The sequence below is a fragment of the Parasteatoda tepidariorum genome, chromosome 1 (assembly GCF_982258835.1).
Source record: "Parasteatoda tepidariorum strain Cologne lab strain chromosome 1, Ptep-v5.0, whole genome shotgun sequence".
In the NCBI taxonomy this organism is placed as follows: domain Eukaryota; kingdom Metazoa; phylum Arthropoda; class Arachnida; order Araneae; family Theridiidae; genus Parasteatoda; species Parasteatoda tepidariorum.
Genome location: NC_141755.1, coordinates 55,899,672 through 55,913,795, shown reverse-complemented (window position 1 = coordinate 55,913,795; position 14,124 = coordinate 55,899,672). Strand labels below are relative to the sequence as shown.

General features: G+C 29.8%; 1 protein-coding gene across 2 annotated transcripts in view; it reads right to left on the bottom strand.

Moving 5' to 3' along the window:
- Positions 1-13,508, bottom strand: part of LOC107448236 (uncharacterized) — a 48,981-nt gene extending 35,473 nt beyond the window's left edge. Inside the window, exon 1 of one of the 2 annotated variants that reach the window (XM_043042879.2) lies at positions 13,365-13,508. In XM_043042879.2, the coding sequence (XP_042898813.1) occupies positions 13,365-13,385 (21 nt within the window). In that variant the 5' untranslated portion in view covers positions 13,386-13,508. Of the gene's footprint in view, positions 1-11,836; positions 12,155-13,364 lie in introns of those variants that run through there. The other variant, XM_043042873.2, reaches the window with a different exon arrangement.
- Between the last annotated feature and the right edge of the window lie 616 nt (positions 13,509-14,124).

The following is a 14,124-nucleotide window of genomic DNA, read 5'->3' as shown; positions in this document are numbered from 1 at the left end:
AGGAATAAGTTTTTTCTATCCACCTTAATTGCGTAGTTTTTCTATCAAATATTATCAAATATACTTCATTTCTAAGTACCATTGCTTCGTCAAAAATAAAACTTCATAATTAAGCTGAAGAATGTGACGCATTGAATTACCCGTATGTCAATAATTGTCTTAGCCTTTATGGATCGATTTGCTCTTACAGTTCAAGTTTTATAGATCACAATTTAAGTGACCTTCACTTTTGAAGCAAAGAAATAGTTTTAAACTATATATGTCCCCTTACCATAAAGAATTATCAGTGCTTTAAAAAGAACAAACTAAAAATTAAAATTAATTTTTTAAAAAAATATCAAATTTCGCGATATGTTTTTATCCCCTTGAAAATTACCAAAATCACTATTTTTTTCTTTTTGCACATTTTTATGAGCCTAGATAATGGATCGTTTTGGTTAAGTTCTTAAATATTAAAAAATTACACTACAAACACTTTTAATTTTCTTTCTTTTTTCTTTCCTTCAAAACGCTTTTCTCCACATTTAAGTTTTGCGCCATTTTCAGAATAAACATAGAGGGCGCTGGTGAAAGATAAGCTGAACTTGTCCTAACAGTTATGAGTAACTGTTGAAAGCTCACAACGGTTATGAAAATAGCATATTATTCGTTGTAGTTCATTTACGTCACACTAGAGCTGCACAATGGACTATTGACGACGGTCGCATATTATTTGCAAAAAATCATTATTCCATGCCACTCTATACAGAGCCTTCAAAAACAGTCTTAATATCCTAAGGTCACAGCACCCAATATATTAAACATTTGGTATAATTTTCTCTTTGCACGCCTTCACAAAGCGATAATCTGTGTGAGCAAAATTTTACCCGCGAAGATCTGAATTTTTAATTATAATAAAAAATAATAAGGATTCGAAATATTAGCAACATTTTCGGAAAAATTAGCAACATTTTGGACAGTTTATTTTATTTCAGTCTTAAGGATTTTGTTTATGACTAAAATGGGAATAATATTTTATAAAATAACGTAACGCACGAAACGTAAAAAGTGCTAAAAATTAAAATTTATAATTTTTATGTAATTGAAATTTTAAAATTTTTTTTAACTTAGATGGAATTTTTTCATCACATTTGGGTGTTTGCTTTCTTTTAAATAAAGCATTTCTAAGAAAAATTCGCTTATTCCGCCATTATTTAAGACTTCGGTAATTAAGACTGTATTCACTTTTATAGTATAGAAAATATAGTTTGTTCTGTTACGGGTAAAATATCTAACGTCGGCATTCTATAGAATGTCAGGGCATTGTATAAAATGCCAGACCTTTTCAGGCAAAGTATGAAACATACGAGAGTTATTATATACTTTTCCTAAGTATTCTATAGAATAAAAAGTGCTATTTAGATGAAGTATGAAAAAGATTCTAATAAGGGTATAAGTAATGTGCATTTAACAAAAATGCAAATGTTATTCTAGAAAAATATTGAGAGTACCGTTAAAAAAAATTATTCGAAATATGTGAAGAAAAATAAAAGTTGTATAAAACAAAAATTTATCCATTTTTTAAGGGAAACAAAAATTTTCTTATAATAAGAAATTACAATTGTGACAGCATAATAGGCCTTAATGATATTTTGAATTACATTTCATTCAAAACGAATCAAACTTAGCCGGTTTCTCAGTTGATATTCTATAAAATTCTCAGGAAGTTTGTAAAATATAAATAGTAGTTTCATATACATTACTGGTCAATTTTAGGCATTACATACAATGCAACAATATATTATATACAACATTGAATAGAAAGCGTGATTTCAAACTTTTCCGGTAACATCTAAACACTTTCACCTTCTTAGGTATAGTTCGCATGCAATGTCTGAAAAACATGTTTTCTCCCCTTGAATAATAATATCATTTGAAACACAAAATATAGTTAAAGAAATAGCATTATTGCATGTGCCTTTTTTCTTTGGTAAAGTTAGTGGAGAGTATAATAAATCTAATCCAGAAGGGTTAACGATAGTACAAATTCTTTTTATCATTAGAGACAAACCTGATGCATGAAGAAATACATTTCCTCACTTGAATGAATCGCCTTCTTTATTTCATGTTTTTAATTGTAGTAATCTGATTTAGTAGTAGGCGAGGGATAAAAAGGATGACACTTAATAAGTTTTAAACAAATAATCGAATACTAATACAAAACCCTTATTATTTGAAAGATTATGTTATGCATTACTTACGAAACTGAACACATAGAAAAATGTACTTTCTTAGACTGAATATACACTTTTTTCTAAAATATGCTTCAAATACTGTAGACAAAAGAGGTTCCCCTTAATTTTATTTTTATTGAGATTTCCTAGAACTAATTATGCAAATCTGATTATGAAACTTATTCATCCATTTGTGAAACTTTCTTTTTCAGAGGTAATTTTAACGTTTGTTTATTTTAATTGTTTAGTTAAATAAATTGTAAAATACTGATTTTTACATTCCTCAGAACCTAGAAAGATACTAGAAAGACTAAAGCTTAGTATATACCTATATTGCCCAAAAGCAGTCAAAATGAATGCATTGTGAAAAAATAACTAATGTGTAAAAAAATGTTTAAAAAAAATCCGTATCGGTTCTAAGGACCCACGAAGCAACAATCCCAATTATTGTCTTACAACACAGGTCCACGAAGGAACATTAAGGAAGCTTAAACTTTCGACTGTTTTGCTGAATAACTATTGAGACCATATTTTCCAGATTGCGACAACCACCTATATTGTGGAAATCCCAAATTCTAATCCATCAAAATAAAATAAGTATTTCAGATTCAACTTCAGCAATGCAGGCCTCTCCTCTTATCAAGAGTGTAAGAACATGTTAGTCAAGCAGTGTCAGGAAATCATAAAAGAACTTTCTCACAAGATATCTTTTTCAATGGGTACCCTCACACTGCGGTATTTATGGAAATGAGATGCTTGCTAAAAGAGGAGCTGCGGTTCTCCAAAAGCCCAAAACTAAAGCAAGCCTCCATTCCATTAAACTGCTGACATCACTCATACATCAAAAGACTTAACAAACTCAGCCTTTATTCCTGACCACACGCGATCAGTCGCGGTTGCAGCTTTTAGACTATTAACGAGGCATGACTGTCTTCAGAATCATTTATTTCGAATTGGACTAGCCGATTCACCTTTGTGTGTTTTGTGTGATAGTGGACGGCCAAAGACGGCAGAACATTTGGACGAGTGTGAGGCACTGACAGATTTTTCTTGTACATTTCAACGCTACTGGCAAGCAAGAAGTTTAATGTCCTGACGGCTAATGTAACTGGCATTTGACAAGTAAAAAAATAAAATGACTATTCCTTTAGGAAAAGTGCGTTTTGTTTCCAAAACTGTACCGTAATTAAAAGTTTGAACGAGTTATTAAGCCGTAATCTTTTTAAACTACGGCTGGTGTTTAGTTCCTGGAAATGCGATCATTAGAACAGAAGATATTTCGGGTGCTATTTTATTTACATCCAATTAATCAATTTGCGTCAATTTACCTCATCTAAAGGACTTAACAAATAAACTATTTAAATGAATAATTTATAAGATAGTTATATGACAAAAGTTTGAAATGCTCGATACATTCAAATTCTATATTGAAACGTATGGTTGATAGGAGCCTTACTCAAATGATTGATTGTGTAAATAAGAAGACAGTTACCAGTCAACTCATTGACGCGTCAGTGTCATTCGTTGATATTCAATGTTATGGTTAAGTGATTGAAGAATGGAAGAAATACCTTTTAAGAATTCTGAGATTATCATTCCTAATTGGTTTCCTTGAGAAAATTTCGTTGTGCTAATCAGATTTATTTTTATTCATTACCTTTCAATTCAAGACCTTTGATAGCGCTGTATTATTCCATTATTTATGCATTAAGGCATTCAACTACAGTTCTTTGATTTTTTTAATTTTTAATATTGACTTTTTCTTCGTATTCTGGTAAAATACTGTGAATTTATTATTCAGATCTAGTTATTTTATGTCAGGTATTGAAACTAAGTTTTCATAACTACAATCAGTATTTTTTTTTTTTTTAATATGATGATTAATTTTGGAAAAAAATTTCATTTTAATGATTATACACTTAAAAACAAAGTACGTGAAAAAGATGAACTTAGAAAACGAAACTTTTTTTTGTTTATTTCTTTATATTTTAGTCTAAATTTTACAATTGTGCTCACTATTGCTGAGACTTTTTTTTCTTCACGCATCGTCTGCTTCGTTTCGACATGCGAGATCAGTTTTAATATGATGCGACATAGCTCAATTATTCAGCCCAGATTACAAAGCTCAGTTACTTAAAACTGGAAAATAATTTTCCTCTTTTAAATAAACTGTGTTATGTTAAGCTTTTGTTAAATAATGACCTTAGATAAGTTTTAAGGGAAATAATTTATGTTTGTGGTATTTGACTTTTAATAACCCAGTTTACAATTATATTTGCCGAAATAATAAAGTATCCGCATTTGTCAAAAGTAATAATTCAAGCAAAGCATCTTGATCCTCTAAAATTGTTGAATTCAATTTATTATCGATCGCATAAGCCAAGTATTTAATCATTTTAAAAATATACAAAGCAATCAACTTAAACTTAAACTGTTAAAACTAAATTTAAATACTTTATAAAAGCAGTATTATTTAGTTAAAGAGATGGAAAGACTGTGTGGATGAAAATTTTGCCATCCTAAAAATAAAGAACTAGAAATCAATTAATAGCACAAAAAATTTTAAGAAAGCAGACAGCTGTTTCGGATGCTCAAAGGGCAACCTTCATCAGTGCAACAGAGATGAAGGTTGCCCTTTGAGCATCCGAAACAGCTGTCTGCTTTCTTAAAAAAAATTTTGTGCTCTTAAACATTGTTTTACCTTACTTTGTATTCCAGCACAAAGGTCGCCCTTATGTGTATTTAGAAATCAATTGCTGAGAGAAGGGCAAAATGGGAAAAGATTCTGAGGAAGGCCCAGGCTCACAAAGGGCTGTCGTGCCAACGCCAACGTTTCCAAACATCGCTTTATGTTACAAGTACGAATTAACGTGTACTTTTAAGAAAAGGTAAACTCCAGATATTAAATATTATTTTTATTTGATTCAATGATTTTATATGAATTAAAAAAATATATAATATCGAAATTAAAATTAGTTGACAAACCAACGAAATTCAAAACTTCGTCATAATTTCATATAATAAAATGTAGAGGGAGAAAAACATTCGGATTAACTTTTGACCTAAGGATCGGATTTTCACGTACTAGGGACCGTCTTAATAATTCGAGGAGGTTGCCTATGCTAACTAGTGAGGGGAGGTGGCTTTTCAAGTTACGGAATAAGAGAAAACGGTACAAAGGTACATTTAGGTTCCTGATCCTCAAAATACAGGAGGTAGCAGCAATCTGGGAAATATGGTACAAATGGTACGGCCAAGACAGCGGTCGAAAGCTTGGACCTTTAATGTTAATTGTGCATTTGTGTATTAATGTTAATTGTGTGCCTATCTAGAGATCTTTTTAAGCAATTATACTTAAAAAAATGCATTCATAGCCCATTTTGTACTTTTGGAGAAATATGAAGAGAGTCTGTACTAATTTAATTCGAACTGCCCCTTTCAGATACTCTTTAAATTTGATGAATTTTTTTTTAACGAGTAAAATTTCAATTTTTACCTTTTAAATTCAAAATTTTCACACGCATGAAATTTTAAAAAAAAATTTATTTTAAGAATATCTTTACAACAAATGTTATTAATATAAAAACTAATGGAAAAGAAACAAACAAACATGGAGAAAAAAAAAGTGACATTGAAAATTTGTCTGATGTGGTTGAATAAACTGATTTATTGTCCACGGTGAAACTGTTCTTCCTGTGAGCCTATTTTTTGAATTTCTCAAAAATTTCAAGTCTGAATTTTTCTCGTCATTAGAAAGAATCTGTTTTTGCTTTACTTACAAACCTGCGTCAAGCTAGCTTTGAAATAAAATAAATAAATAGAATACCAAATAAATAATGTCTGTTGTGTGTTTGATCAAATTTTGTCCATCCTTTGCTAGCGTCCTCTATTTAAATTCTGAAAAAGGCGCAAAACGTCACTATGAAGAAAACCCACAATTATGCAAAAATGAAAGTTTTATAATAATAATAAGATAATTTTGTGATAATTAAGAGATCAAAACTAAAATTGTTTCTTTTTTCATAACTTAATTCTAAGATAATTCCTTATTACGCTTTATTTTAAGACAAACTTATTTAAATGGGTCTCTAAACTTATAAGCTGCTTTTCAAATTATATTTTGGTGCAAATTACATCAATAAACTGTTATAAATTACAATTAAAGAGATTCGTTAAATAATATAGAACTATCAGCTTCGTGCACAATCCTTAAGCATATACAATCCTAGATATTAAATACGCTTCCTATGGGCAATAGTCTTTTCTTATTTAGTAGATACATTTAATTTTAAAATGTTGCTTTAAAAAAGTATTACTGGCAAAAATTATTTATATTCACTAATAATACATTTCAATAGAATCATTAGGGAAATGTTTGAACGGTACAAGCTTTAGCAAACTGATTTATTTTTAGTACATATATTTTAAGAAAATAATTTCCACAAGTGTAAAAGAAAAAAACTATTTATGGTACTCTACGCAGGTACTTACTACGCAGGTCTATGGTACTTACATTAATCTACTCTTCTATTACACAAGCCTGCGAAATTGAACTTTTTGAAAAATACAAGACAAGTTATTGTTGATTTATATGTTATTTGATGTGCTGATTTCGAAAATGACCTTCATTTTCCCCAATCACATCAGGATTTTTTATAAAATCGATATTAATGTTTTTACTAAAATCCTATTTGGAAAGGAATTCTCTCAAATAATTTTGCATGCACTATCCGGTAACTGTTCTCTTCATTCATTTTGATCTATGTAAAATTTAATCTTGTGAAAGAAAATTGATTTGTGAGCTATCAGCTAATTTTTTATAGGTTAAAATGAATAAAAAGTACTGTTACCAGACAGCAGAAGTCACCTCTGGTCAAGAGAAAAACAATAAGTTCTTTGTGTTGAAACTTTTTACATCAGTTTCTAGAAGAAAATCACCAACATACCATTTTAATTTGTTTTTATTGAGATAACTTACGTAAAATTGATGATTAACCAAGAATAACAAATATTGTGTATGTGTATATGAAAGTTTGAAACAAAACAAATAAAACAAGCACAAAAAAAAAAGAAATAAGAAAAGTTTCTATTTAAGTATATACTCGCTTTCCTCTAAAACTTATTTTTGATGATCTTCTTTTATGCTTAATCTCAGGTTTATCCCGAGCTATCATCCAACTGTAGTCAGCGAGCATGTTCTTGTCCCATCTTCCTTGATGTTTGCGCTAAATATCTCTGATATCTTGATGGAACCTTTCCCCTTGTTCTTCGCTAACTGCTCCTAAATTTTCAGGGAATAAGTCGACATGAGAGTGAAGGAAATGCATTTTTACACTCATGGAGCAACCCAACGTTTTAAATTTGTTCAGCATTTTCATTACAACTTCCTTATAATCAGGATCCTTGTAATTAGCTAGAAATTCACTGACGACATCTTTGAAAGCAACCCACGCTTCTTTTTCCGTTTCTGTCATGTTAGTCTCAAATTCTTTATCCTTCATGAGTTTACGGATATCTGGACCAACAAATATTCCTTCTTTCAACTTAGCTTGGGATAAAAATGAAAACTTTTTGCACAGGTATTTGAAACAATTGCCATCTTTTGGAACAGCCTTGGCAGACTACTTCATTACACCTAATTTTATATGTAGCGGAGGTAACAATACTCTTTTCGGATCAACTAAGCTGTTTCGAATTACGTTCTTGGTGCCTGGGTGGTTAAGTTTTTGTCTTTTCGGCCATTCTTTTTTGACCCAATGTTGAGTCTTGTCACGGCTGTCCCACTCACAAATGAAACATGGGTACTTTATAAATCCCCCTTATTAACCGAGAAGCATGGAGATAACTTTCAAATCACCGCAAATGGTCTAACTGTGGTCGATATATTTTATTTCGTTCAGGGCGAGAGCCAGGTTTAGATATTAGTCTTTGATTTTTTCGGTTATACCCACGAACATGGCAGGAACAAAAATAACAATCATCAAAGTGGTTTTGGGGCTCTCTCCACGTCATAGGAATTCCAAATCTTAAAGCAGTCTTCTTTCCTTGATGCCATAAGCCTAGATCATTGAGACACTGAACACAAACTTTATGAGGTACCCAAGATTTGTCCTGATCTCATAGTTTCACGTCAAAATATGCCAGATAAAGTTGTCTTACACACTCTGAAATGCTCCTCATGCTATTTTTAACTACGCTATATTCGCAGCATGTATAACAAAAGTCATCTGGGAAATTTTCACAATGTCTTGAACTCAAAGCCATGTTTCACGAAACGCACAGAAAAAAGCAAACTTTAAAATGACTCCCTATTACGCTTGCTAGTGTTTCTGAGAGGTCAGCTGACATAGATAAGGATTTTCGCGACGCTATTGGTAGAGAGAGATTGCTACAGAGAGAGGGACGGTGACAGGAAGTAGTGATTGAGGGGTACTTTTGTAGATTTGACCTAAGTAGAATGCTGGTCAGTCAAGAAGGGAAGAAATTCAAAAACAAAAATTTTTTTATGGTAAATGTTCATAAAAATTCCAGTAAAATTGAATTTTTCTAAAAAACGTGACGTGATGGACATTTTTCATTATTATTTTCCATTTCAGCACCAAAAAATACATTAAGTTCAGCTATCAGACCCCTTGTATTTTTTTCATCGCAGGCCTGTGTTATTAATCTACTCTTCTATTATTAATCTACTCTTCTATTATTAATCTACTCTTCTATTATTAATCTACTCTTCTATTATTAATCTACTCTTCTATTATTAATCTACTCTTCTATTATTAATCTACTCTTCTATTATTAATCTACTCTTCTATTATTAATCTACTCTTCTATTATTAATCTACTCTTCTATTATTAATCTACTCTTCTATTATTAATCTACTCTTCTATTATTAATCTACTCTTCTATTATTAATCTACTCTTCTATTATTAATCTACTCTTCTATTATTAATCTACTCTTCTATTATTAATCTACTCTTCTATTATTAATCTACTCTTCTATTATTAATCTACTCTTCTATTATTAATCTACTCTTCTATTATTAATCTACTCTTCTATTATTAATCTACTCTTCTATTATTAATCTACTCTTCTATTATTAATCTACTCTTCTATTATTAATCTACTCTTCTATTATTAATCTACTCTTCTATTATTAATCTACTCTTCTATTATTAATCTACTCTTCTATTATTAATCTACTCTTCTATTATTAATCTACTCTTCTATTATTAATCTACTCTTCTATTATTAATCTACTCTTCTATTATTAATCTACTCTTCTATTATTAATCTACTCTTCTATTATTAATCTACTCTTCTATTATTAATCTACTCTTCTATTATTAATCTACTCTTCTATTATTAATCTACTCTTCTATTATTAATCTACTCTTCTATTATTAATCTACTCTTCTATTATTAATCTACTCTTCTATTATTAATCTACTCTTCTATTATTAATCTACTCTTCTATTATTAATCTACTCTTCTATTATTAATCTACTCTTCTATTATTAATCTACTCTTCTATTATTAATCTACTCTTCTATTATTAATCTACTCTTCTATTATTAATCTACTCTTCTATTATTAATCTACTCTTCTATTATTAATCTACTCTTCTATTAATCTACTCTTCTATTAATCTACTCTTCTATTAATCTACTCTTCTATTAATCTACTCTTCTATTAATCTACTCTTCTATTAATCTACTCTTCTATTAATCTACTCTTCTATTAATCTACTCTTCTATTAATCTACTCTTCTATTAATCTACTCTTCTATTAATCTACTCTTCTATTAATCTACTCTTCTATTAATCTACTCTTCTATTAATCTACTCTTCTATTAATCTACTCTTCTATTAATCTATTCTTCTATTAATCTACTCTTCTATTAATCTACTCTTCTATTAATCTACTCTACGGAGAAATATTATTGCTCATAATTTAATACTTGCACGAGACATCAAGCGTGGATTTACAAATCAGGTTTGACATACACGCGTTACATTGCTTGCAGGTATCCAATTAAATCTGATCGAAATTGATTCAACGTAATAAATCCAAGCCTTAAAGCTGTAACGTTAATACTCCATGCACAACCACATCATTAGACAACCATGTGATTAGTACCCAATTACTACATAAATACTTTTTAATAAACTATATAGATTTTTTTTTGCTTTTGTTCATTGTAGAATTTGTCACATAATAGAATTAAAGAAAAAGAAATTAACAGGAGTAAATAAAAAATTACAAATAGCAAATTGTAGAGTGATTACTTCAAATTTACACTATAATATGAGTCTGTGATTGGAAGAAAAAAAACTTTGTATAATGCGTTGCAACGACGTCACAGTGAATTATCGTTAATTATTTTTCGTTCATGAATTACATAATCTAAAAAAATTATTATCTTCTGAAAAGTTTAATAGAAAGGAAAAAAAGTGTTTATCAGGAAAATATTAAAATTTATGAAGGTCGAAACAATAATAAGGCGACAGTAGAAAATTATACCTTACACAAAAGTTATAATGATGAATTTGATATTTACTATCACTGAAGGTCGTTCCAAAAGTCTTTATATATTTGATCAAAAGTAAGACTTTTACATTATTTTTTGAAACTCATTCAAAAAAAGTTGTAATTTAAAATTAATTTTTAAAATTTGTAAAGATTTAATTATTACTTTCAATGAGACCCGCAATTTGAAAATCGTAGCTGATTTCAAATCTGAAATTAGTTTTACTCAGAAAGCTACAGATTTCTTTTTTTCAAAATGGTATTTTTAGTTTAGTCTACTTTTTTTTGTTTGAATGATATTTCGTTGGTTGCGTAAATAAAAAATAGAAAAATAAAAAAAACGAATAATCATGTATAACTCTTAATCTAATGATCTGATTTTCAAGTACTAGAACTCGATCTTAATGGATCAAGGGGACGGTGACTAATATAAGAAAGAAACAGATATTTTATAAGGTTTTCATTTAAGGTTGTACCACTTTATTGTAACTGTTAGCACATACTGTTATTACCAAGAAACATTTTAGACATTTGAAATTAAAATCGAAAACATTTAAAGTCGAATTTTGCTGCCGCAATCGAAAATATGTATACAACTTTTTTCCAATTCCGTTATTAAATAGCTCATATCCTTGATACGTGAGAAAAATTGAGTATGCAACAAGAACTAGCATCGAGTATACAAAAACTAGAAAGAATCTGAACTTTTTTGAAATTCCCTTGATAAATTCCATTTTAAAGGCTTGTATACTTGAGAGAAATCGAGGAAAGAAATGAAAATGTTTGGGTTTTAAATCATGACTAATAGCATTTCATTAGCATAAATGTTTTCAAGCTAAATGCATAAACAGGCATAGATATTTAAATATAGGAGGTATGCTTTTAAAATCTATACAACTACTGAAAACATGTTGAATAAAAATATTTTCAAACAATTTTTAAATGGTATTTTCTATAGGGTAACTTTTTTTGTAGACATTCAAATATATTATAATATTTTTATAAACTCGCAAATCTGATATTTTTTATCTAATGTCTTCCGATATTTTCACAAACTCACAAATTTTCACAAAGTTAACAAAAATCTTACTTACCATTTCCTTAACTAATGATAAAACGAAAAATATCCAATCCAAACAGTTCATTTTATTAAACCCTGGTTTGAGAACGTATCCAGATGGAAGAAAAACTTAACTTTGTGCTACATATGAAGCTAAAAAACGTGCTAAAAGTATAAATAATGTAACACACTATAAGTGTGCTTTTTTTTAATATTGTTTAGTTTTAATTGTGAAATAAACTTTTCCAAAATAAGTTTTTTATAAGAATTTAAAATATCGAATTTTCTCCAGATTAGTGATAAGTTAGTAGTTTCGCCAGACAAAGTTGTTAAGAGTCGCATATGTTACAATATTTGTCACAGATTTAAAGCCAATATATACTGTTTCACGTTACCCGAAAAATCTGAAAAATTATAAATTCAAAAACACGAAGGACTTATTTTAATACTGTACTTTATTCATATATCTTACTTATCAGAGTCATGAAGGTAGTATCAGCCATAAAAGGAAAGAAATAAATAACTTGTATAAACATAGAAAATAGGGCTACTTTCCTTTACAAAGTAGAATTCGCCCACTATTCAAATAATGGCTTCTTATGTAATCTTGAATATCAAATATCTTTTCATCTAAAGCGCAGCAGTGAAAAAAAAATTGTCCCGCGTTAGAAAGTACTTAACTATAGGGAAAATTAAAGGAGTGGATGTTACTCTGGAAATCTTTCTTGTATTTACTAAGCTTTTCTATTATTAGAATCAAAAAATTGCTTCAAGGCAAATTGCAGCACGACATTATTGAAGTTTATTACAATAGGCCTAGTTTGACCATGGATCAAATACACAGCATAGGGACAAACTTTTCTTTCTCTTGAAAAAGTAAATAAATGATAGATTGAAAAGCATTGCGATTAGTCTATCTGAGTCATTTTAAAGAAATAAAATTCATGTTGTATCAAAAAATAAGTCTAGCAATGCACTCTAACTCAAAGTGCAGAAATTCCTGTACTTAAGAAATACATATAAAGTGCAGCTCTCTCAATCAAGTTAGTTGAAAAAAGAAGTTCGAATCTTAAAATGTATCTGCTTTGGAAATATACTCGATTGAGGTGGTTTTTCCTTTGTACTGATGTAATTTTCTGATTCATCATTTTCATATAAATGAGTTGGTTTACCTCATGAATGAAATAATATGTATACATGGTGAAATATTGCCTCAGTTCTCAAAGAATTGTGTAACCAGTTAGATTTTGTTTTAAAAATTGAGCCTTTTTTTTTGTAGAAATACAAGCATGTTCCGAACAATCTTCAATGAGTAATCGATGAGTTGAAAAGTTCAATAATTTTTAATTGATTAATTTAAGTACTCAATAATTGTGCTACAAAAGTGCATCTTTTTTTACTTTTAAATAAAAACTAATTATACGATACATTGGCATATGAAGCATGCATGAAACGCTGTTCAGAATTCATATGAAATCAAGAATCAGATAATTTTAAAATATTTTCTAAGAATCAGTTACCAACTAAATAAGGTCAAATTTTTCAAGCTAAAGTGTTCTTACCTTATATTTTTTGATAGCCATGGAGTCCTTCTTTATTTCAGCAGACAACACAAACGTAACTAAAAAATATAACGTTTTAAAACGCTGTAAGAAATGTATCTAACTACAAACGCCAACTTTATTGGTACTACTTACATTTGCAGCCTTACATGCTCAATTAAGGCTTATAAACCTTAGTCAAGTAGAGGGATAGATAGCACATTTCAGAGAGGAATGAAACGAAGATACACCCAAAGTAACAATGGTATTCGAACCCTCTACCTCCACACTATACACAGTCTTTTGAGAGCGAAACCACTCTGCCAGGGAGGCCCCAAAGCCAATTTTTTCATGCATATGCAGTATTGGATCGGTACTTTGCTTAATACAAAGTACTGCTGATAATCCCTTGTCAAAATGAAAGGTAGGTAGAACGTATTAGAGAAGCGCAGCATAAAGATACATTAAAATATCAACCTGCTACCTCCATGCCGTAGTTCAAAAACTAAATAATTGGAAAATTTATAAGAGTTTCCTATTTCTCTAATGTCCTATTCTTAAATTTTCTATTTATTGAATATTCCGTTGTTAAGTTCGATTGTAACACAGCTAAACGTCCTGCAGTGAACTGATCGTTAAGACACGGTTCCCAGCAGATCACCGAAGTCAAGCATCACTGGCTACGGTCAGTGTGCGGGTGGGTGACCACTTGGATCAGTCTGCGTAGGGACCGAGGGTGTGCGGTATTGGTCCTCGTTAAACTGTGCTACCGTAAAGTGCT